The sequence below is a fragment of the Denticeps clupeoides genome, chromosome 9 (genome assembly GCF_900700375.1).
Source record: "Denticeps clupeoides chromosome 9, fDenClu1.1, whole genome shotgun sequence".
NCBI lineage: Eukaryota > Metazoa > Chordata > Actinopteri > Clupeiformes > Denticipitidae > Denticeps > Denticeps clupeoides.
In genome coordinates this window covers 9,077,925-9,101,076 of record NC_041715.1, presented here as the reverse complement: position 1 = coordinate 9,101,076, position 23,152 = coordinate 9,077,925, and the positions used below count along the sequence as shown (strand labels likewise).

The following is a 23,152-nucleotide window of genomic DNA, read 5'->3' as shown; positions in this document are numbered from 1 at the left end:
GGCTAAGGCAAACTTATCAAAAAAGTACCTTATCAAAACAGCAGCACCCAAAATCAGCAACACTTTGGTAGACATTTAAGGCACTATTCTCTTCCATGAGAGAAAAATGCTTACTCTTGCTACGCTGTTTTATATGCATGCATACACCCAAATCCACCTACCATGTGACTATGGCTTGTAATTAACATAAAAACCCTCTCAACATGTGAGACCTTTAAGATTTATTGCCTTGAATATTGAGCCTGTAAATATTTAATATCTCATAAAATGTGTGTTTAATTACAGCCAGATAATAAGAATCTAGGAAACTGAGGACCGAAACATAACATTGACATCTGCTTGTCAAATAATGCTTTAAATACTCATCATTAACTGATTTCTACTAAATACCAGTTGATAAATACACAATATCTGGCACAATCTGACCTCGTATCACCAAATCCTACCTGAATGTTCCAAGAGAAACTTATTAAAAATATTAAAACAGGAAATACACATAAAATCCTCGTAACCTTCATTAAATCCACCTTGTACTCACAAATATGCCACTATTCTGTGATATTCATGATCACCAGCACCAAAGCCTGCAAGCATAGCAGCCTGCAACAGTATTAAAATCCATTTCACTTACCGGTCACGTTAAGGGAGGCAGAACAGTTGTCACTTCCATGTTGATTGGAAGCTCTGCAGGTGTATTCACCACTGTCGTTCATGACTGGACTCAGAACGTCCAGAGAGGTTGAATGCAGATGGCTGAGGATCCTGAACTTCTCACTCTGACGAATCTCACTACCGGACTTGTACCATTTGAAATTCACATTTGGTGCGTCTTCAGTATCACATTCAAATCTGGCATGACCGCCAATGTTGATGTCTATGGGCTGGATTTTGTGCCTGAAAACGGGTGGCACTAGATGGTAGCAAGAGAAAATAAGAATTGTCAGTAAAGTGAAATGCCAAAAAACGACTTGTGAGGGTAAGTAACAATCCTAAGAAAAAGTGGGTGAAGCAATCCACGGATTTACTGCGAACAAAAGTGATGTAAATGTTAGAAAAGAAAGAAAACAATGTATTTCATGATGACCAAGTGAAGACTGACACCATAATATGGAACTTCAAACCATGCTAGAGTGAAATAAAACAGTGACCACAACTGGGAGCAAACATGATAATTACAAAAACTGAATGGATCTGTGGGTGACATGGATGGAGTGAATTTAGTATAAAGCAAACACTAAAATGAAAAGTTAGAATTTGATTTTCATGGTGACAGTATGAGTTTTTCCTATAATCCAACCTCTTTGGTTAACTTTGAGCCTTGAAGATGTGAAGGTCTTGCCAGCTTCGTTCTCAGCCTCAAAGATATATTCTCCTTCATGCTTCTCCTTTTTAACCATGTTGATCTCTAGAGTATATGTGTTACCGTATTTGGAACATTTGAACCCTTGGCCAGAAGTGACCAACTTGCCGTTTAAGAGCCATCTAAACTTGCTAACATGTTTTGAAGTCACAGAGAACGTAACTTTCTTTGTTTCCTCTGTTGACATATCCTTTAATGGGCTCACAATTGCTGGGTAGTCTGATGTTACGTCTTTTAATGCAATCATAGTAACGTCCTCTGAAACAGATTTCTCGCTTACGTCTTGGATGAAAGCTTCTACTGATTGGTCTACAGGGAGACGCCCACTGGGTCTGTCTGTGGATGCATCAGCAGTGCCTGTGTCTCTTTCACTGCCACTAACTGTCATTGATCTGATTTCTGGTTTGGTGATCTCGGTGGGCCCCTGCACCACAGTATGTTCCTGCGCTATGCAATATTCAAACGAGGTTTTAGATTCAGCGCTCCGCGTGGCATATTGTGTTTTCGGCAAAGCTAAATCCGCCGCCTTCTCTGAGTGTTGTGCGGTTTCAACTGCACATGCGTGCATTTCCATAGATGGTGCACTTCTAAGCTGTGCCCTCTGGGACCTGTCAATCTGCACTCCTCCAGGCAGTGCAGAGGTCAGAGTTGGGCTTTCCTGGTAAACTATGGAATGAAGAGCTGCATTTAGCTCATTTTTCAGTTCAGCAATCTGAGGGTAATTGCCTTCAAAAGCAATTGTTATCTCCAAAGGTACCGTACACGTTGTAATAAGATACGTAAACAGGGTATGCTGTCGCTCCTTTTGCACCTTCGGTTCTTTCACCTCAACCACGTCTAAGCTGCCCACAACATCTGCCAAGATGTACGGGTGATAACTTGCCACCGCTGACAGAAGTGTTTCCCTTAATTGATATCTGACGTTTATGCTAATAGGTTTCGGTACAGGAATTACGAATGTTAGCTCCTTCGGAAGAGTTTTGCTTTGTCTGGTCTCGGGAACTTCCAGGGGATGGAAAGGTTGAGTTGTAACAGCTAAATTTACTGGCTCCGGTTTAGCCGCTGCCTTCGCGGTCTCTCCGGTCATGATGTGCTTTTCCTGCACCAGCACCGACTGCCTCACTGACTGTCCTTCCAGAATGCGAACGGCGGTATCCTGCTGCGTGGCATCGAGCGCAATAGGGCGCTCTGTTGCGACGGCTTTTTCCTCCACGTGCACTGGGTGGGCAGGTACTTTAGGCTCTGTCTCCGTTTTGCAAGTGAACCTCTCTGCGGATTTTAGGTACGCAGTATGACCCTCTGTCAGGGTTTGCGCGCTAGTGACTGATGCTGCTTGCATTATGTTCCAACGATCTTCCTTCAGGATCAATGCACGTTGTTCGTTTACATCACCTGCCAGCTGGGATTCCTTTGGTAGCTGCACACACTCTGACACGATCGGAAGAATACCTAGAGACTTTTGCTCCGTTTTGCATTCTGCCTGAACTCCTGCGAATGCCACATCAAGATCCTTGAGGTAATCTGCTTTAATCAGTTTATTATCGTCTATAGATGCTGCATGGCACCGGGCTTTTTCTTGTCTTTGCACTGCACTCTGTGTCTGTGGCTTTTCAGGTGAAAGCAAGCCTTCCATTGAGAACGCATGTTCTGTTTGTGAGGAATGAAGGTGTACATTTAAAGAAGGTTCTTTGCGGGCCTGAATGGAGAAGGTGCCCTTTTGGGTTAAGAACTGTGGAGATTCTTCACAAGTGATACTCCTCGGTTCACTGGTAATTGCTGTCTGTAGCAGGGTGGGGCATTTCTTGACGTCTGCTTGTTCCTCTTTTGTGTTTTCTGGAATGAGTGTGTCTTCGTGTGGCAAAGTTGCATTATCTCTTATCACTTGCAAATGCATAATTGAAACCTTCTCCCTTTCCATTTTAGTCGATCCATTGCTTTCTACATTAGGTAACTCGGCCACATGTTCACCTTTAATTTCTTTAATTTCTTCAGCAGTTGAAGCCAAACTTAAAAGCCTGTCCATTGAAGATACAGCTTTCTCCTCCTTGGGCCTACGCGTTTCAAATCCATGCTCTTTTGATAGAGTGCACTTTACCTCACTGACTGCTGTAAGTTTCGGTTTAGGCAATTCCTTATCAGCTGAACATTGAGTGGTCTTCAAGGTGGACACTTCCTTTGAATGAGCCTCTGAAATGGGAAGACTCTCTGACGTCACAGCAGAGTACAACAGTTTCACGCCTTCAGTCACTCTGAAACTTTTGTCTTGTTCAGGTATACAAATCGTCTGGTATCGTTCATTCAGCATGGGCAATCTGCTTTCTACTACACAAGTTGTCGTCATAGGCTTTAACTCTTGGGTTGGCCATGTTTGTTCTTCTCTGATTCCTGAAGATTCAGCTTTAACGATAGTAAGCGGTGTGCAATGCTCAGATACCGCTGACATTAATTCAGATGGCTGTTCCCTCAGAGACTCCAGCTCTGTGATTTCAGGGCTGTGAAGGACTTCAGCATGCTGCTCTGTAAAGCTATGCTTCTCTTGGACAGCAGATGTGAGGGCAGCCTCATGGAGTTGTCGACAGTCTGGGGTCAACGCGACTGTCTCTCGGACATCATGAGACTGTGAGACAGCTGCTTGATGGGTTACATGTTCTTGCTGCAGAATGGCAGTAAAAACACTTGCCTCCTGTAAGCACTCGACCTCTTCACTCCCTACAAACTGTCTACCGTCAGTGCTAGTCATCTGATAGGACTCAGAGGTTTGCTCAATCACTGATACTGTTTCCTTCACACTAGCAGGAACTGTGGTGACAATGGAGACGATAAGTTCAGCAGTGCATGAAGCCTCTCCAAAAGCATTAGAAGCCCTGCATATGTACAGGCCACTATCTTGCTGCTGAAGGGCCATCAGTTTCAAAAAGCCAGAGCCATCTGGACTGTTAACTATGGTAAACCGCTTACCGGGCAGAACTTGAGCCCTTCCTTTGAACCACTTAATTTCAGGTAATGGCACCCCAAGCACAATGTAGTCAAATTGTATTTGGCCGTCACACATAACCTGTGCGGATTTGGTTTCTTTAGTGAAGTACGGGGAGTGCCCTTGGATTTGCTGTGTGCTTGGTTCACTGCTATCCTTCGCATTAACATGCAAGATAGTTGTACACGTTGACCCACCAAACTCATTGATTGCTGTACAAATGTAGTCCCCTTCACATTCTTTATCCACCTTAAAGATAAACAACGAGTATTCATCTCTCTCCTGAACAAACTTGTAGATTGAAGATGACATAATTAACTGGTCACCATGATACCACAGAATATCTGGTTTTGGAAAGCCAGATACGATGACAGTCAGTTTGGCAGTGTCCCCAATGGCAACATATGTTGGGGAAAGTTTAGTGACAAACGATGGCTTTTCCATTCTTTTCACTAGAGTACCTGAATAATATTTAAATTCTGGCTCGGGTTCAAATGTTTTCCCTTTTTCTGAAGTCAGACTAATTATGTTGCCATGTGTTTCCTCTTCCGTCGAGGCAGCCATGCTAGAAAAAGCTGTGCAAAAATGATTATTTATTCAGGATACAGTAATCTTATACTGATGGCATGATCTCAAGTACAGCATTTTGACATAAACACATGAAGCATTATTTTAGTGCTTGTTGCTCATCACCTGTTGAATGCACATACTGTAAAATCTACATTTAATTTGCAATATTTTTAATTATATTTTGAGCGCACATGTATTCCTCTGGAACATATGTAAGATGAGTTCAAATTTTTGTCTTAAAATTACCTTTTGCTTCTTTCACCATGGCTTCTGCTCTATCTTGTGGTTTCACCACTGTAAATAAATAAATACACAAAATGAGAACACATCAACAGGGTCGGTTAATTGAAACAGTTCATTAAACAGGCAGGTTAATTTTTCTGTAACAGAATTGCATTTGTGTGCAAGCACTAAACAGTGATTTTCTTTGTAGCTGGAAGAATGTGCTCACAATTAATATGCTAATATTTTACCAATGTGCATAGCTTTCAATATCCAAGAAGTCACTCTAGCAAAGTTGAATATCGGAATAAGAATTTAATGAAAGTTTGCTAAAGCAAAAGCATGCAATTGCAAACCTGTCTTCATTCTGAGCTGAGTGTTGCACACACAGTCTCCTGCGGCATTGATACCATTGCAACAATAGATTCCCCCTTGCCCAGGACCAAAGTTCTTTATTTTTAAGCAGCAGAGGGGGCCATCATGTTTCATTGAATATGACATAGATTCTTCAACCATTAACAGATCGTGCAGCCATAGAACGAATGGAGAGCGTGCTCCTTTTATATTACAACACAATGGCACATCATTCTGTTTGTGGCCAACTTTCACAAGGTGTTCATCATGGATGGCCGCATATATATCATGCTCTTCATAGGGTACAAAACCAGCATTTTTATCGCTGCTTATCTGTCTCTCTGTTGTTTGGGGAGAAGATGGTACAGGTCCAAGTTTCTGTAAAGGTTCCTGTTTTTCTTGATCAGAGACCTGCTTAGAAGACTCTCTGTCACATTTTGAAGGCTTAATTTGATATTCAGAAAGAACATCAGTTTCTGCTTTGGGGTTTGCTTCTTTAGCTGGGTGAGAATAAAGTTAGGGAAATTTATTAGGTATTAAATTTATCAGCAAGAGGGTATTTGTAGCACTGAAAAAAATAGTTAGTGCGATGGGACAATGATGTTAAGCCAGGCTTATTATGAATCTATTTTATTATATTAGTTATTCCATTAAACATGGTTACATCTTGAAATATTAAAGACTTAACTAATGCCAGCATGAAGCAGGATGGAATGAAATGAACCACAAAGGCAAATTATTAAAAATATCCACCTTCCACAGTGAGCTGTGCAGAGGTTCTGTTCTCACCACTTATATTTTTTACCGAACAACTGTAACTCCCCTGGTCATCAAGTTGGACATTGAGAATACTGAGAGAAAACAAATCTCCTTGTTGGGCAAAATTCACCCTGTCTGAACTTGTAAGCTTTCTTCCATTATGGTCCCACTCAATTTCAATAAATGGCTGCCCATCGAAGGAGCAGTTGAACTGAGCCAGGTCGCCAGCACTGACGCTGATATCATTCATTTGCAGAGTCAGCGTAGGACTCCTTTCCAACAAACTTTTCCCAGTGGTTGACTCGCTTTGTCTATCTACAGTTTTCACATCTGAGCGATAGAAAAAAATATATTAAGCATTCATCAGCAAGTACCTGTAATTAGGGTTTCATAAACATTTGAACGTTTAATTTCTGATAGTTGACAGTTTGTTTGTTTATTTATTTATTTGTTTATCATTAAAATGTATAGTATATACACACAAATTGCAGACAAAAAAATATTGACAATGTACCATTCTGTAACAGCAGAACTGCCTCTTGATATTGATTGCGGTGTGTAGGGCTTAGCCCATAATGCTAATGAGAAATGCCAACTATGATTAGTGAGTCAGTAAGTAATCTTATTAAAACGAAACTATTTTAATTGGCCTTACAAGCTGCTCATCATAAGCATGCATCAAACTCTCTTACGCCCCCATGCACTTCACAAGGGTTTAATAAGAGTGGGCCTTGACCAGCTGGCAACTTCTTAAAGTTTCAAATAAACTTGACGATGAGACATGCTGAGGTTCTGGGATGCAACAGTCCCAAAAAGGGATTGTCCTATACAGAGGTGTGCCACTGTACATCCACATAAATGCCACATTTTCAGATCACTTGAATTTCACTTGCAGTATAACACTAAACAGATCATTCTAATAAATGTTTTTGTTAAAGTGTTTTCTTTTTTTTGTAACATGCAAATGCTTGTATGTTTGAAATGCAAATGTGCTGCTTTCAAAGACCAACAGAGACCACACGAGACAGTATAGTAATCCAAATTCAGAATTCAGAAGTACAAAATTATCAAGGACTTACCGTTAACAGTCAAAACTGCTGAGCAAGTAACCATTCCTGCTGAGTTACCAGCAACACAAGTGTACTCCCCTCCATCCTGAGAGAAAACCCTGGCAATCTCCAGCTGATAATTATCATCAAACTGAGATATTCTGAAGGAATCTGAATGCCTGATCTCTGAATCTATGTGGTACCAGGTAATCTTCAAGTCTGAGAAAAAAAAAATTATTCATTAGTACAATGCATTTTCGTTTGCATTATATTGCAAGAAATTTGAAACAATATGTACCTTCTCCGGAAACGCGACAGTGAAATCTGGCAGCCTCTCCTTCGTTAACATATTTATTGCTAATAGGGGATATTATCACAGGACGTGACACTGGAAGTCCAACGTCTGGGGAAACCACCTCAGGTACTGAAAGCAAAAGGAAAATTATGTGTGATGTATATTTTTTTAACAATATGAGTATTGTTAAATTGGATATTATTAAATTATGATATTATGTTTACCTTCCACAGTGAGAGGAGCAGAACTGGTTGCCTCACCGACTTCATTCTTCACGACGCAGTTATAGACAGCTGCATCCTCTGGGAAGACCTCAATGAGGACCAGTGCGTGTTCATGTCTGTCTCTCAAGAATTTACATTTGAAACCAGGGGACAGAGCCTGTGAGTTTTTGTACCAGGAGACCTGAGGTTCAGGAACGCCTTTTACTTCTATTGTAAAGCGGGCAGGTTTGCCAGCCTCAACGGAGAGTGGCTGCATGTGTCTTATGATCTGGGGAGGCTCAGGAACTGAATAAAAAAAAAAATCAATCAAAGAGGCATAGATGTAGGTGCTAAAATTTTAATTTAACAATTGAGAAACTACTGAATGCTAATTTGTACTCTCAGCACTCACTGTTGACGTGCAGTGTCACCGTACTCCTGTTCTTGCCAGCAATAAATGTATACTCTCCAGCATCGCTTCGGAACACCTCAGTGATTGTCATTCGATGAACCTTTCTAATGACTGCATAGCTGTATCTGCTTTGAAGCGAAAAGTTGATTTCTTCCTCATTCTTCAGCCAGCGACCTTCAACATCATCCTCGTTGACTTCAAACTCAAATGTAGTCCTGTGCTTCTCAACAACCTTTAAAAAAAAAAAAAAAGCAATCATTTTTACAAAGCTCAGCAGACTTGTGAATTCAATTCATGAGCCTCTTGAGCATAATAAAAAATTAATAAATTACAGTGATGTCTTTTTCAGCAGGCTCTGTGATGCGAACATCCCGGCCCTCCACAGTAAGATGAGCTTTGGACACACTTGACCCAGCAAATACGGAGTACTCCCCAGCATCTGACATGCGCACAGCCTGAATCATCAAGCGGTGAAGGAATTTCTCTGTGGAGACTTTATACCTAGACAACAGATTTTGGACACATGCAATAAGTTCAATGTCAATACAATAGATTGGTTTTTGGAAGAATTTGTTAAAAAAACTTAAATGGGTAAAATACCTGTCAGATATTTCAAGTTCCTGGCCATCTTTCATCCACATCACCTGAACATTAGGTTCAGAAACTTCACATTCAAAAACAGCCTTCTTCTTTTCAGCTATCTTGATGTCTTTGATGTGCTTGGTAAACTCAATGACACGGGCTAGGTTGGAGAAAGAATTAGGAAAATGAGGTTCATTTTAGGGTTAGATTATTCTGCTATTATGTAAGTGCAGGATGAAATTACCATCCACATGGAGATGTGCGGACGTTTGTGAAGATCCGGCAACAAACTGATACTCAGCAGCGTCACCAAAGTGCACATTTCGGATTGTAAGCGTGTGGTTTAATTGTTTGCTTCTCGCCTGGCACCTATCTGTTGAACGAATTTCTACACCATTCTTCAGCCATTTGTAGGTGATCCCCTCATAATTGACTGTAACCTCAAAAGTTATTGTGTCCTTCTCCTGAGCATTAAGGTCTTGCATCATAGAGGTGATGAGAATGGCTGGAAGAAAAAAAAAAATCTAAACTCTGTTTTGATGCAAGCTTCAATGCTGTTATTGTTGCGGCCTTGTACTTACGACTAATGGTTAGAGTGGCAGAGACTCTGTCATTTCCACAGACAAAAGTGTACTCTGCAGAGTCCTCTCTGCTGGTGTTCATGATCTTAAGCTGGTGCAGCTTGCCCTGCACCACAATCCTGAATTTCTCACTCATCTCAATCTCCACGCCGTTCTTAAGCCATGTGGATGGGACGTTGAAATGTGACACTTCACACTCAAAAGTTGCGACGTGAGTCTCAGGGACTTCTATGCTCTTCATGGGTTTTGTCACACGCAGTGCTAATGAGATTGGTTTGAAAGTACTGTGAGTAACATAACAGAGAACAGAAGTGTATAGATGGAAAATCAGAAAACAGAACTTACATTCAACGTGCAAGTATGCACTGCACTGCAAATGTCCAACCATAGCAGTATATTCTCCAGCATGGTCTGAACCCACATTCTGGACAACCAGTTTATGGGCTTTCCTCTCTGAGAGAATCTTAATGTTCTCACTGGTTGTGAGCTCAGTGTTATTGAACATCCATTTCACTGGGATGTCATCATGAGACAAGCTGAGTTCGAAGGAGGCCGTTCCATTCAAAAGCGATGTGACATCTTTAGGCTTCTTTACAAGTTTAATTGCTATAATGTGTCAATAAAAAAGTCAATAAACCAAAGCATTAACAAATATGGGATAAATGTCATGTTTTTCTACTACTTGAATTAGACTTACTCTCAACATTCAGCCTTGCATTAGCGGAAAGCTTCCCCAGCTTGAATGCATAGACTGATTCATCTTGGGTAGTGCAGTTCTTGACCCTTAGAATGTGAACCATTCCACTGACCATTATTTCAAATTTGTTACTTGGTAGAATTTCAATGCCATTTTTCGTCCACTGGGAGCCTTTCACATCAGAATGAGTTAGCTCAAGACTAAACTCTGCTATCTGGGTCTCTGTCACAGTCTGATTCTTCATAGTTTTCTTGATTTTCACAGCTGTTGAGATATACCAACACATATTAACAGTGGAAATTGCAGCATATTGACCCAGAAATCTAAATCTGAAACGAATAATAATTACCTTCGACTTTCAAGTTTGCACTCGTCTTGGAGTTTGCAACTTGATACGTATATTCACCGACGTCCTGAGGTCTAGTTATGGTAATTATAAGGCGCCTAACAGCACCATGTACCTCACTCCTGACAATATCACTGAAGTCAACAAGTTGGCCATCCTTCAGCCACTTGCCCTCCGCAGTAGGATTGGCCACCTCGCATTCCAACACAGCAGTCTGAGATTCTGCTACTGTCAAATCCTGCAAAGGTCTATTTACCGCACCACCTAGAGAAGCAAACGTACTATTAGGAATTATATATATATATATATATATATATATATATATACACACACACACACACACACACACACACACACACACACACACACTAATTTGTTATACAATTAATTAGGTCTACTAAACATTATTTTTTGTCAATTAGACAGCATACCTGACACAATAAGCTTGGCACTGGACGTTTTTTCACCAGCAGCAAAGGTGTATTCTCCTTCCTCATCCTTCATTGTATTGATGACAGTGAGACTGTAATGCTTTCCCTTAGCCTCCATTTTGTATTTGGGACCGGCTTTGAGCTGCTGGTTCTTCAGGATCCAAACGCCATCGATGCCAGGATGAGAGACTTCCACCTCAAACGTGACATTCTGGGTCTCTGTGCACACGCGGTCTTCCATATGCCTTACAATGCTAATTTCTGTAAAAAAAAAATAAATAATTATCAGAAACTCACGACACTACAATTATACTGATTCAGTTATTCAACTACAACCTTCTATTAAGCTTAAGAGAATGCTTACTTTCAATTTTCACTTGGCAGCTTGATTCAACCCTGCCAACAATAAGCTTGTAATGGCCCTCATCTGAGGCAAAGGTTCTGCTAAAGACTAGACGCTGTTTGGTTCCCTTTGCAACCATCTGGACTCTGTCGTCTGCAACTAGCAGCTTGTCATTGTGGTACCATTTCACGGAGCTAACATCTGCAGCAGAGATTTTAGTCTCCAACACAGCCTTGGTGCCTTCAACTGAGTTAACATCCTTCAATGGGGTTAGAATACCAATGGCTGTAAAGGTAAAAATGAACGTGAATGTTCATTATGAAGCAAAAACATTGTAATTAAAAGATAATGACTACATGAGCGGTTAAAGCAAGTTACTTTGAATTGTGAGCTTTCCAGATGTGGAAATTTCCTGAGCTGGAACAACAAATGAATAATTCCCTGCATCATCCCTGTTGGTATCTTCAATGAGTAGCTTGTGAGTGTGCTTGTCAATGACTATGTGGATCCGGTCAGTGGCAGAGATGGGTTGTCCATTTTTGAGCCACGTCCCCTCAACGTTTTCTTGAGAGAACCGCACAGACAGCTGAGCAATGTCACTCTCGCAGACAGTAAGGTCAGAAAGTCCTTGCATCAGCGTTACAGGACGCACTAGCGCAATAACAAAAACAGGGGTGGTTAGATTATTTCGCTTAATACAATCACAGTGCAAGTATATATATGCAGTTACCACAGAGGGACTTACGCTTCATCTTTAAGGAAGCACTTGTGGTTAAATCACCCACTTTGAAGGTGTATTTTCCCTGGTCTTCTTTCTTGACATCTTTCACAGATAAAGTGTGACGTCCACGGCGGGACATGACAACATATTTCAGACTGGGAGTGATCTCTTTGTTCTCAAAGTACCAGGTGCCCTCGGCATCTTCACGTGACACTTCACACTCAAACTCCCCAGCATATGTTTCCGGGACTTCGATGCTCTCCAGCTTTTTCACCATTTCCAGAGGTGCACCTGTGTAATTGTTAGGCACTAATTAAAAATATGATTCTATTAGGATTCTATAAAGAATAAACATAACCAGTACAGACCTTCAACAGACAGTTTGGCAGTTGTTCTGTTGAGCTCATCATCAGCAACTGCACAGCTGTACTCGGCATCGTCCTTCATCTCAATGATCAGTACCGAAAGGAAATGCACTTTTCTGTCTGAATGCATCCTGTATTTGTCTCCAGAGAAGATTTCTGCATTGTTTTTCAACCATTTCACCTTCACAAATGGTTCATTTGTTTCACACTCAAAGGTCACCATAGTGTCCTTTTCTTTGGCGTTTGCATCTTCCAGTGGTTGAGTAAAGGATATAACTTGTTTCGCTACACGCAAAGAGAAAACCACATATTACATAGATGTTGCTCATAATCAACATGCACGTACATGAATGTATACAATTTGAGATATAAATTACCTTGCACTAAAAGGAATGCATGGCTTGAGGTCTCTCCAGCAACATTGACAGCTTTTACCATTACGCTCGCCGAGTCTTCAGCAGAAACATCACGAATCACTAACTCACAAACGTGGTCTTCAGGCCAATACCAGTAAATCCGATCGCTTTTCTCCAAAAGGATGCCATTTTTGAACCACTGGCATTCGGGCTCTGGCTTTCCAGTGACTCTCACCCGAAAGCGCACCTCCTCTGACTGAGCAACTGTCTGGCTTGTGATGCGTTCCAAGATCTTTGGAGCTTCCATACTTGGAGAGAGCATCACCTTCTCAGGTCTAATCACCGGAATGGTAACTTTGCCAGATTCTTCTTCTTTTTTCTTCTCAGACTCGGGTACCTCTTTGACCCTGTGAAGAAGTTCTTCCTTCCTTCTTTTCAGCATTCCTTCATAGGATTCGTCCTTCTTACGTGCTTTCAAATCAACCGCAGTTATAGCTTCATAATAGCCCTCTTGAGTCCTGCGTTTGAATTTGCTTCTCAACTCCTCAGTTTCCTCTGTTGATTTCTCATGTGTTACTCGTTCAGTTTTACGGAGTTTAACTACTTCTTTTTGCTGAGGGACTTCTGTCGGCTTCTCAGCTTTAATAACTTCAAAGGAGACCTTACCATGTTCAGGAGTAGCCATACGCTCTGGAGGCTTTATTTCAGGGGCACGTCTCAGGACAGACCTGAGGTCTTCTCTCTGTTGAATCTCAAGCTTTACAGTATGCTCTGCTCTGCCTTCAGGGTTCTCTGCCAAAACTTTGACAACTCCTGAGTCATAGGACTTTATGTCTGTAACCTCAAGGTAGTAAATGCCATCATACCGAAGTCTAAACCTTTTGCTTTTGCGGATGAGCTGTCCATTGAGGTACCAGTTTACCTTGGGTGTGGGATAACCCGTCACTCTGCAGCGGAACTTTGCAGTCTCACCCTCCAGCACCCGTGCTGGCTCAGGGAGAAGCACAATCTCTGGTTTGGACTTCTCTACCAGATCATCCACAGACACTCCTGCGAGAGCTCCCTCATGAGCAATTCGCTCCATTTCATCAATCCTCTGAGCACCTTTCCTGCCTTCAGGTAACTGAGTGTCCTCAACCAGACCCTTCTCATCCTTCACAATGAGGGTTGCAGAGGTCTGGTCAACACCAAATTTGTTAGTGGCCCGACATGTAATGACACCACTGTCTCTGGAGTATGCCGCTTCATAGTCAAGGCTACAGTAGCCAAATTCATTAACCATGCGCAGCCTGTTTGCAGCAGCCAGAGGTTTGCCATCATGCAGCCACTCAACTGTCATTGTAGGGTCTCCGATAGGGGTCAACCTGCACTCAAAGTGCACGGGTCCAAAACGCTTTAGTCTCACTGAGGTAAGCTTCTTCTTGAAGTGTGGTTTCTGCTGCTTTTCCTTGTCATAGAGGTCACCCTCCTCCCACTGTTCTTGACCATAACGAAGATGCAGAGGCTCCAGCTCTGGAGCAGCAATTTCCTTGGCCTTGTAGGTTCCTTTTGGAATAATAAGTCTTCGCTCTGGCTCGGGCTCACTAACTTCAACCTCAACATTGACCCTGCAGCGTGTGGTATCTCTTCCAGCTTTATTAATTGCTGTAGCTGTGTACCAGGCACTGTCAGAGCCTGTGCTTGAGGGGATTTTGAAGTTCGCTTCTCCTTTGGTACCCTCAATCCTGATAAAATGAAATACATAAACATTTTATATTTGCATCACAAAACAACAACCGTGTTTTGTTTTTACGGATTTTGACTGTGTATAACATTTTACTCACTTTATCTGTGGGTGCTTGTGTGGGGAAATGATGTCACTATTTTTGAGCCAGACAATGTCAGGAAGAGGGTTGCCAATGGCTTTCACAGCCAGTTCAACCAGAGTGCCCTCTTTGACACTGATATTCTTGAGTTTCTCAATAAACTGGGGTCTGACCAAGTGTTCCTTGGCTGTGAATTACAAAATGAATATTTGTATGTTAAATACATCCTCATTTTCATGCAATCCAAAGAGAATATTGATTAATTGCTTTTTTCCCCACAAAACATACCATCAACTGTAAGTGTCATGGAAACAGATGTTTTTCCTGCTCTGTTCTGTGCTACAACTGTCCATTCTCCAGAATCACCGGGCATGGCAGGGACCACAATCATTGACTGAGTTCCATCTTCTTTCACAACTATCTTGTGGGTGTAATCATTCACCACTTGCTGTCCTGTAAATTTAGAACATTGCCTCAAAAAAATTGTCTTTAAGTATTAACAATCACTTATTTGATAAGGGCATTTTTGAAATGCATGTTTAAATAGCAAGCTTACCGTTATGGAACCAGAAAGTGTCTGGCATTGGTCTACCAACAACTTTCAGGTCAAATCTGGCAGTCTGCCCTTCAGAGCACTTAAAAGAGGATGGCTTCATGACAAACACAGGCTTGTACAACCTTTCCAGTTGACTTTCAGTAGTTTCATCAAGCCTGCGAGCTGGGGAGCGACCAGGGGAACGGCTTGTAGAACGTGGAGATGTAGAGCTATGAAAGAAAGAAGGAATTAAATAAGGATTAATAAAGGTACAACTTAAAAAAATACTAATGCACATAGTATTGATCACTGATTGATTTATTCATGTAATATCAAGACCATGAAATGAAAAATTACCTGATTCGTTTTATTGCCTCTGGCTGAGGGTACTGAGCTCCAGCAAGGGTGGAGGGCTCCACGTACAACTTCCCTGAGCTCACAGCGTTACCCTTCATGTTGCAGGCAAATGCAGTGTAGACACCCTCATCCTCTGGCAGCACTACAGGCAGACGCAGACTGGCCCTTCCATCCTGAAGGAACTCCATCAGGTAGCGTCCTCCATGTCGGATACGGTTGCCATCTTTGTACCATGCAATCTTTTTAAAATCAAACAAATTAGAGATAAATATCAGAACAAAAATTGACACACAAACAGCAACTGATTAAAAGGTTAATTACCTTGGGTATTGGATGTCCTGCCATCTTGCAGTGGAAAGTAACACCCATTCCCTCCATGATTCTGTAATTCTTAACTGGTGTGTCAAAGGTGGGCTGTTTGGCTTCATGTTCAGCTACATTCATAACCATCTCTTCCCCGTCCTCAGTCACCAGATGTTGGTAGGTAATTTTGAGGATGCGGAATTCAATCTCATAAATGATTCTCTCCTCAAAAGCAGATATTTGTAATTCCTACAAAAATATTTCACACATTTTAAAACCAAACAATTACATAGAGAAATAAAACAAAATGATACATCAAATATATATGTTTCTGTGCTTTTTATAAGCTTACCTGTCCAGCCATAAAGGTAATGGCCTCGGTTTTCTGTAGTTTCTCATATTCACTCACAACAACAGGAGGTACATCCCCAATTTTGGGCTCCTGCACCATTGTTGTTACTTCTGTCTTAAAAGTCGCTTCCTGTTTCTTCACGTAAACATCATACTCTTCTGCTCACAAATGCAATGAAATATGTTTTTTAATATAATGTCAGTTTACTTAAAAATATTTATACATATTATCTTACTTTTATACATATTATTAAACAAACCTTCTGCGAGGAGCTGCGCAGAAGCAGAAGTCTCGCCAAGTGGATTTCTGGCAAAGATGGAATATTCTCCTGCATCATCGGCAAATGTCATGGAGATCTCCAGCTTGCAATCTCCACTCTCCTTATTGTAAGCCACTCGGTATCTAAAGTAACACAACAATTAATCAGTAACTGTGTTACCTCTCAATCTTGGCATCTAAAATTGCAATTTGCTCCATGTACCTGTATCCAGTAGTTAGTGGAACTCCACTCTTCTTCCAGTAGATGTGAGGTTTGGGGCTTCCTCCAATCTGACATTCAAAGACAACACTTCCACCTTCTACAAGCTTCTGCACAGTAGGCTTTTTAATAAAAAATGGAGCAATGGTTGCTCCTGCTTCAATTTCGGAGAAGCTGCTGATCTCAGACATAGTCTCTTCCTTTGCCTCAATTGTGAATCTAAAAAAAAAAAAAACATTTATATTTTGTTGGGTGCTCAATTAAAAAAACACTACATTAGATTAATCATAAATAAAAAATAATTATAAATCATCTTACTGTTTCTCATGGACTGCTTCAATTTGCTCTGAGACAGCAGTTACCTCCTCACGACTCTCCATTTCTTCTGAAACTATAAAACATTAGAACATTAGAACATTATCTACATCCATTGCGGAAGTTAAAACAAACGCATCCTGCCACTTTACCTTGAACAAGCAGGTAACAGGAAGTGCTGATTGTGCCAGCTTCACTGGTGGCGGTACAGGTGAAGCGTCCACTGTCCTCAGCAAAAGCCTCACGAATCACTAAGCGTGCATGTTCATTTTCATAAGTAATCTGGAAGTCAATGGAGCTCTCAATCCTGTAGTCCTCCCTGAACCACATGATGCCTGGGGTAGGATGACCAGAAATCTGGCACTCCAGAGTCACGGTTTCTCCTTCATTCACTGTCAAATTCTTTAATCCCTGATGGTACCAAGCAAAAAAAAAAATCTTATGTTGCTGATTAGTTCTCTCTCTCTCACACACACATATATATGTGTGTGTGTGTGTGTGTGTGTGTGTGTGTGTGTGTGTGTATGAATGAGACAAACAGAATATGCTGTAACACTTACAGCGACAAGAGTGGGAGGAACAACTGCTTGTTGTTTAGGTGATGGGACCATTGCAGCCTCAGCAACCTGGAAATGTTCATAAATGGTCACAAACATTAAATATGTTATACAATTAACTTTGCATTCCACAATTTACCCACTCCTCGCAAAAAAAGCATCAATGATTACTGCATGATTCGTTGATGAAGCTCATGAGCTTGGCAGATTATTTTGCTGACTAATGAGCAGAGAGTGGTGCATCATGCCATTTGCTATTGTGAACATAATTCTTTTGGTATGATACTTATATGATATCTTTTTCCCTCTAAAGGGAGATGGGGTGACCTGAGGCATTGGAGGCTTGGCTGGCCTGATGATATTTTGTGTGGCAAAAGTAGAGAATATGTGTTTCTGTAGTGAAGCACTTGTTGAGCCTACTATTGAAACCAAGGAAATTCAAGAATATCGGAAACTGTAATGACTGCTTATATTCTAGTCGTGTTAAGTATATAGTAGTTTGATAATATATTGAACCATGTAATGTAGATATGTTATTATTTTATAGCACTGCAGAAGATAAAAGGCTGTCAGGCCAGCAGTAATCTAAACCTGGCAATCATTTCTGCTTCTACAAATAGATCGTCACATGGCATCTGCTAATGCTAAATCAGGCCGTTGGCATTTGTACCTCTCACATGGCCAAAATGCAACGCCTGGTAGTTTTCCTAACTAGAAATCTCATTAAAGCAAATAATGCTTTAATGAGCCAAAGCGTTCAATAAATACATAAAAGTAATTTGCCAGGTTATTATAATTTGAACAGGTTGTTTTCCTGATTGCCTGATCTCATTTAATGCTACCTCATAACTATGATCAGTATGAACTATGAACAGTATGAACAGTCACTTTTGACACTTTGAACTGTGGTCTACAATCCACCTGGCTGACCATGTCTTCCAACCTAAGTACATGAATGAATTGATTTATGTAATTTTCTAAAAAAAAAAAAAAGAAAAGCAGGATGAGCCTTTTTTTTTCCTGAATGCTTTGTTCAGAGGGTGTTGCTTGAATAGCAGTGGTAAGTACCACAGCCTTGTTTCACTCTCTGTTTTAGTTTCGGCATGTTAAAGATATTCATTTGCACTGGCTTTTGCACACATGCTTGGTTTACGGCTGCCAGCATTGTAGCCGTTGCATCTTTTTTTTCTTTCCTGACCTTTCCCTACATAACACATTTCATTGCTTGGCCATCAACAGCCACTGTTCATTGGTGACCAGCCCATAAATGCAAAACAAACATTTAAAAGGCAACTTCACATTTTGTCATTAAGAACCTAAATGTAGACATGAAAAGCATGGGATGAAGCATGCAGCACCGGTGGTGTACATGTTCACACAGTTGTGATCCATCTCTACTCCAATATTTTCAGATGTCAAATATGTTGCAGTATGGATGTCCTTTTAAACAGTCAATGTATCTTCCAAATATCGTCATACGTGGGGTTCTGCTATGGTCTATGTCCCCAACTGTACCAAAATATTGCAATGTAGACAGTCATTCTGTCTAAAGTTCTTCTGCACACAAGATGTATAGCTCCCTAAATTTGGATAAATCATTAATATAACTGCAACTATTAACTCATTAGGAATATTTAATCATGTTTTGATAGAACAAATGAACACTCATCATTGATAGCCAAGTAACATAATCTTTGCAGCTCTCATCACGTATTAGTAAGATTAGGATTCCAATGACCTTCAGAAATAATTATCTACACAGTCACAGTTCATTTGTTAATATTTTGCTAACCACTAGGTGACAGTGGTTCCCCATTTTTATCTACTCACCACTTTTGCTTGCTGCTGCATGGCGAAAGATCCCTCCCAGGTCTGCTCCACATGGAGGTGACTGGCAGAAGTCTGTACGTGACTTATCCCAGCAGTCATGCTGGTGTAGCTTGATTCTACATAGTCACCCTGCTTCCACGGTGGCAGGACATCAGCACCTTGAGCAATCTGCTTGCGTGTTGTAATTGGGGATTTCACTGGTCTGATTGGGGACACAGACAGTCTTGAGGGGGACGCAGGTCTGGAAATCAAATGTTATTAAGTACCCCAGTGTGGAAATATATTTGACATGTTTTTTAGAAAGAATGACAATGATAACAACAAATCAAAACTTTACCGGACAGGAGTTGGAGTAGGGCCCTTCACATGCCTCACAGGGGACGGTGATTGCTGACGAGTAGTTGAGACCCTTGACACCATAGAGGGCGGGGACTTGGATGTTGGTTTGGGGGGCACGCGTGGAGGTGTCTTATGAGACAGATGCTGAGTGACGATGCCTCCCTCTACTTGCATTTCCATCATGGCTGTAGTTGAAGCCTGATAATGAGCCTCCGTTCTCTGTGAATAAAGCATCCACGGTGATCAACACCACATGCATCCAAGGTTTCAAGACATGCCGCAAACCAAACCGAATTAGCAGTTACCTTCTCCATCCTAGTCTGACGCGTCTGAGAAGTAGAGACAATAGTTTTTGTCTTCTTGGCAGGAACTGCAAGCTCTTCACCTAGGAATTAGTAAAAATTCTATTAGCAATTATATTAGCTGAATGGCCGTTTCTGTTCAGGAATATGTTGTTTATGATTGTGTTTTGACTACGAGATGCTTGAAAAGAAATTTAAATTTTTTATGGATCACTGCTGTCTACTCATTCAAGATATGATGACGAGGAAAACAAGCAATGGGAACTCATGTCTTACCCTGAACCAGCAGTTCAGCGGTAGAAGTTGCACGCCCACTGCTGTTAGAAGCAATGACGGAGTACGTTCCAGAGTCCTCTGGAAAGGCCTCGGCAATCAACAAACTGTAAAGGTCTCCTTCTTGGACAATCTGAAAGTCAGCAGAGCTCTGAATCTCGGCTCCCTCTCTGTAGAACTTCACCACAGGTGTAGGGATTCCTGTCACGCGAACGTCCAGTCTCACTTGGCTTCCTTGTCTCACTGTCACACTCTGTAGTCTCTGAATGAAGTTGGGTGGGGCAGTTTCGGCTAAATGGTAAAAAAAAAAAAAGTTTTACGTTTAATAAAAGTTTATTAAATAAATCATATATGCATTACTTACAATTAAGTAATCTCATAGGCTAAATATGCTTAGACGGCTCGCCAAAATATTTGAACAGTTGCATAAAAAACATTTCAAAGAAAGTCCAAGACATTAAATCAATGAGTAATTTGTGAAACTCACCTACAATAATGAGTATTTCAAATCAAAAACAGTTACCTGTCACAAGCAGCTCAGCGGTGCTAGTGGCTTGTCCAGCACCATTGGTGGCTCTGATAGAAAATCTTCCACTGTGTGCGGCTGTCACGGCGGGGATCATCAGAACAGCGCGGCCATCGCTGAACGAGATCTGAGCGCCGGGCAGAGCGGCAGCGGAAAGAACCTGGCCATCACGAAACCAGCTCACCTCAGGAACTGGAGTACCTTCAGGCAAAAGTCAAATTAACGTTATTACAATTTTGACAAATTGCTACTTCCCCATTATATTTACGCAATATTATTTTCCTTCATTCGTATTGCATGTGGGAGATGCTTTTTTCTTACCACTAACTTGCGCCTCGAACCTTGCGGCACTACCCTCAAGTGCCACAACGCTCTGTAGCGGCTGTGTAAATGTTGGCGCCTGTGTTGACATGATGGTAGGCACCCTAGCAACAAATGCACGCAGAAAAATGAAACACACACACACAAATTATTACAATGCTGAGTTTGTGGATATGCACTGACTATTTTTAGGGGATAAGAATCTATCTAATCTTGACAGAAAGTTGCACCTGGCCTTCTATTGCCTGTCATTTGAGAGATCTGTGGCACCACAGGGTCTGACTGTTAGGCCAAGCACCCTCTGACAGTTTATGGACATGTGAGTAACAGCTGGAAAGTGTGAGAACTGTGAGGCCTGAGAACAAATCAAATAGCTGCTACTACACAAGCACATTAACACCTGAATAAGCAACATGACGACAAAAAGACACTTCAGTATAACTACAAGAAAACCAAGAATAAATGACCCTAAATGCATTTTTAGATTACTAGATTAATTGCATTAACCAACATAGAGGAAACATATAGTCCACTTCCCATATTAAAAGGTCCTGTGTTTATGATCCATTTCACCTTAACAGTGCATGCAGTGATCACTATTAACACATATAGTCTACTCATAAGCACAAACACAGAAAATAACTTTTGAAACTGAACAATTTGTCATGGCTGGTCCCCAATTGCAAAGGGTAATGGGAGTTCAGAGCATTATTTCACCAAATGTTTTCAATATCAATCCAAATACTGAAAATTAAAGCAAAGCATTTAACCCTGAATACAGTCAGAAGATTTTAATGATCCTGGAAAACAACATGCAATTAAAAAGTCTTGCTTTTTCTTCAGTCTGCCTAATAAGACATTTTCTCTGCAAACTAACTGGCATCATTTATTTGGCCATTAAACAACTGTCCATTGCACAAATCACAATCAATGAGCAGCATACACTTATTCTTAATGATTTCCTGAAAAAACAGGAGGAAATATGAACGTTTGCATTTCTCACATCTGCTTCAATATTTTATTGGACAAAAACAAGGAATTTTTCCTGTAGCGCAGTATGTAACAAAAGTTACTTCAATTAAATGAATTTATATGTAAGTAGCTCTTGTCCACTGGTTGAAAGTACAACGTTAACAGTGAAAAAATGTTTGTTGGAGAATCATATTCACTTAGACAGAAATGGCAGTCTCCAAAATAAGAAGCTCCGTACTTGATTGACAGTCACCATGTGGCACATAGCTGGAGGTACAACTGATAGCCCTACTGCTGATTCCCTTAAAAAGACATCACGGCCCAGCTGGAACACAGCTCTAATGCTATCAGGGTCTATTCTTGGCTTTTTCTGAATCATTGCACCAAAGTGTAACCTTGAAGATTATAGATCCAGAAATCTTTAAAAAAGGCAGTTTGACAAAAAGCAATTCAAAACATTGATTCAAACAGGCTCTTTGTGTTTGCAAAGAAACAAGCCAAAAATCATTAAATTAAATCATTTGAGATCAGAACAATAAAAACATCAGAAATTTTGTGATATCAGCTAACATCTAAGAAGTAAATGTCACTTACTTGTATCACAAGGGTGCCTTTATTGATGGGACTGAGCCCAGAAGGCTATGCCTCCGCAACAATCTCCTTATGCAAAAGTGTTTTTTGAAAATCCAAGTTGAGAACGGTTGTGCCTCAAAGTAACCCCCAAAAAACAAAACTACACAGAGTCACCGTGTAGTTTTGCTTTTCCCTGCAATCCCTACACCCGAGGCGAGGCTGGGAATGCTCCAACTGCTCAGAAGTGCTAACATGGTTGTTTTACTTTATATACCCCTTGACCACCCAGCATCATAAATACATTGTTGCTTCTAATTGGCTGCCACCACTGCTGCATCATGGGAAAATGATGCCTTCAATGCAAGCCCACACCTGTCTCTAACCCGCTGTATTGCCACCGACTGTGCTAATGTGGAGCTGATGAGTCTGCAGTCACCCACGAAGATTATACCCACATTCACAATATTGGATAGTAATGATTCCATACTCGTATAAACCATGAATCAGGGTTTTGTAAAGAATGTTCATGGAAATGTTTTGTAACATGTCAATGTCCAAAAGGAGAAAGTGGCTGTTCCTGTCAGTCAAATGTGGAACACGCTCCCTGGCACACACACACAGCAGTGTCACCAAATGGCTATGAGACAAGCTAAATATTAGATGTTTAGATTGCACAGTAAAACCACATCATAAT

The 23,152-nt window shown here is 41.0% G+C and overlaps 2 protein-coding genes across 2 annotated transcripts in view; both read right to left on the bottom strand.

The window, feature by feature from the left end:
- The window catches only part of LOC114796584 (titin, tandem duplicate 2), a 101,983-nt gene extending 101,319 nt beyond the window's left edge, over positions 1-664 (bottom strand). The window contains exon 1 of the mRNA XM_028990868.1: positions 632-664. The gene's annotated coding sequence lies outside the window, so the exon portion shown is untranslated. The remainder of the gene's footprint in view (positions 1-631) is intronic.
- LOC114796841 (titin-like) lies at positions 624-22,675 on the bottom strand. The gene is made up of 39 exons (XM_028991336.1): positions 22,480-22,675; positions 20,914-21,017; positions 20,590-20,793; positions 20,070-20,357; positions 19,797-19,876; positions 19,490-19,710; positions 19,153-19,393; positions 17,326-17,391; positions 16,918-17,176; positions 16,769-16,841; positions 16,454-16,669; positions 16,232-16,374; positions 15,973-16,130; positions 15,639-15,869; positions 15,318-15,556; positions 14,982-15,190; positions 14,714-14,878; positions 14,444-14,612; positions 12,642-14,344; positions 12,268-12,549; positions 11,924-12,190; positions 11,557-11,829; positions 11,200-11,463; positions 10,836-11,096; positions 10,408-10,668; positions 10,059-10,322; positions 9,707-9,967; positions 9,362-9,622; positions 9,025-9,285; positions 8,799-8,940; positions 8,531-8,699; positions 8,199-8,430; positions 7,808-8,092; positions 7,587-7,712; positions 7,319-7,507; positions 6,234-6,569; positions 5,483-5,980; positions 5,151-5,198; positions 624-910 (listed from the first exon to the last, which is right to left on the bottom strand). Exons 2-39 carry the CDS (start codon positions 21,002-21,004, stop codon positions 624-626), a joined length of 9,723 nt encoding a protein of 3,240 aa, XP_028847169.1. The 5' UTR covers positions 21,005-21,017; positions 22,480-22,675.
- Positions 22,676-23,152: the final 477 nt, after the last annotated feature.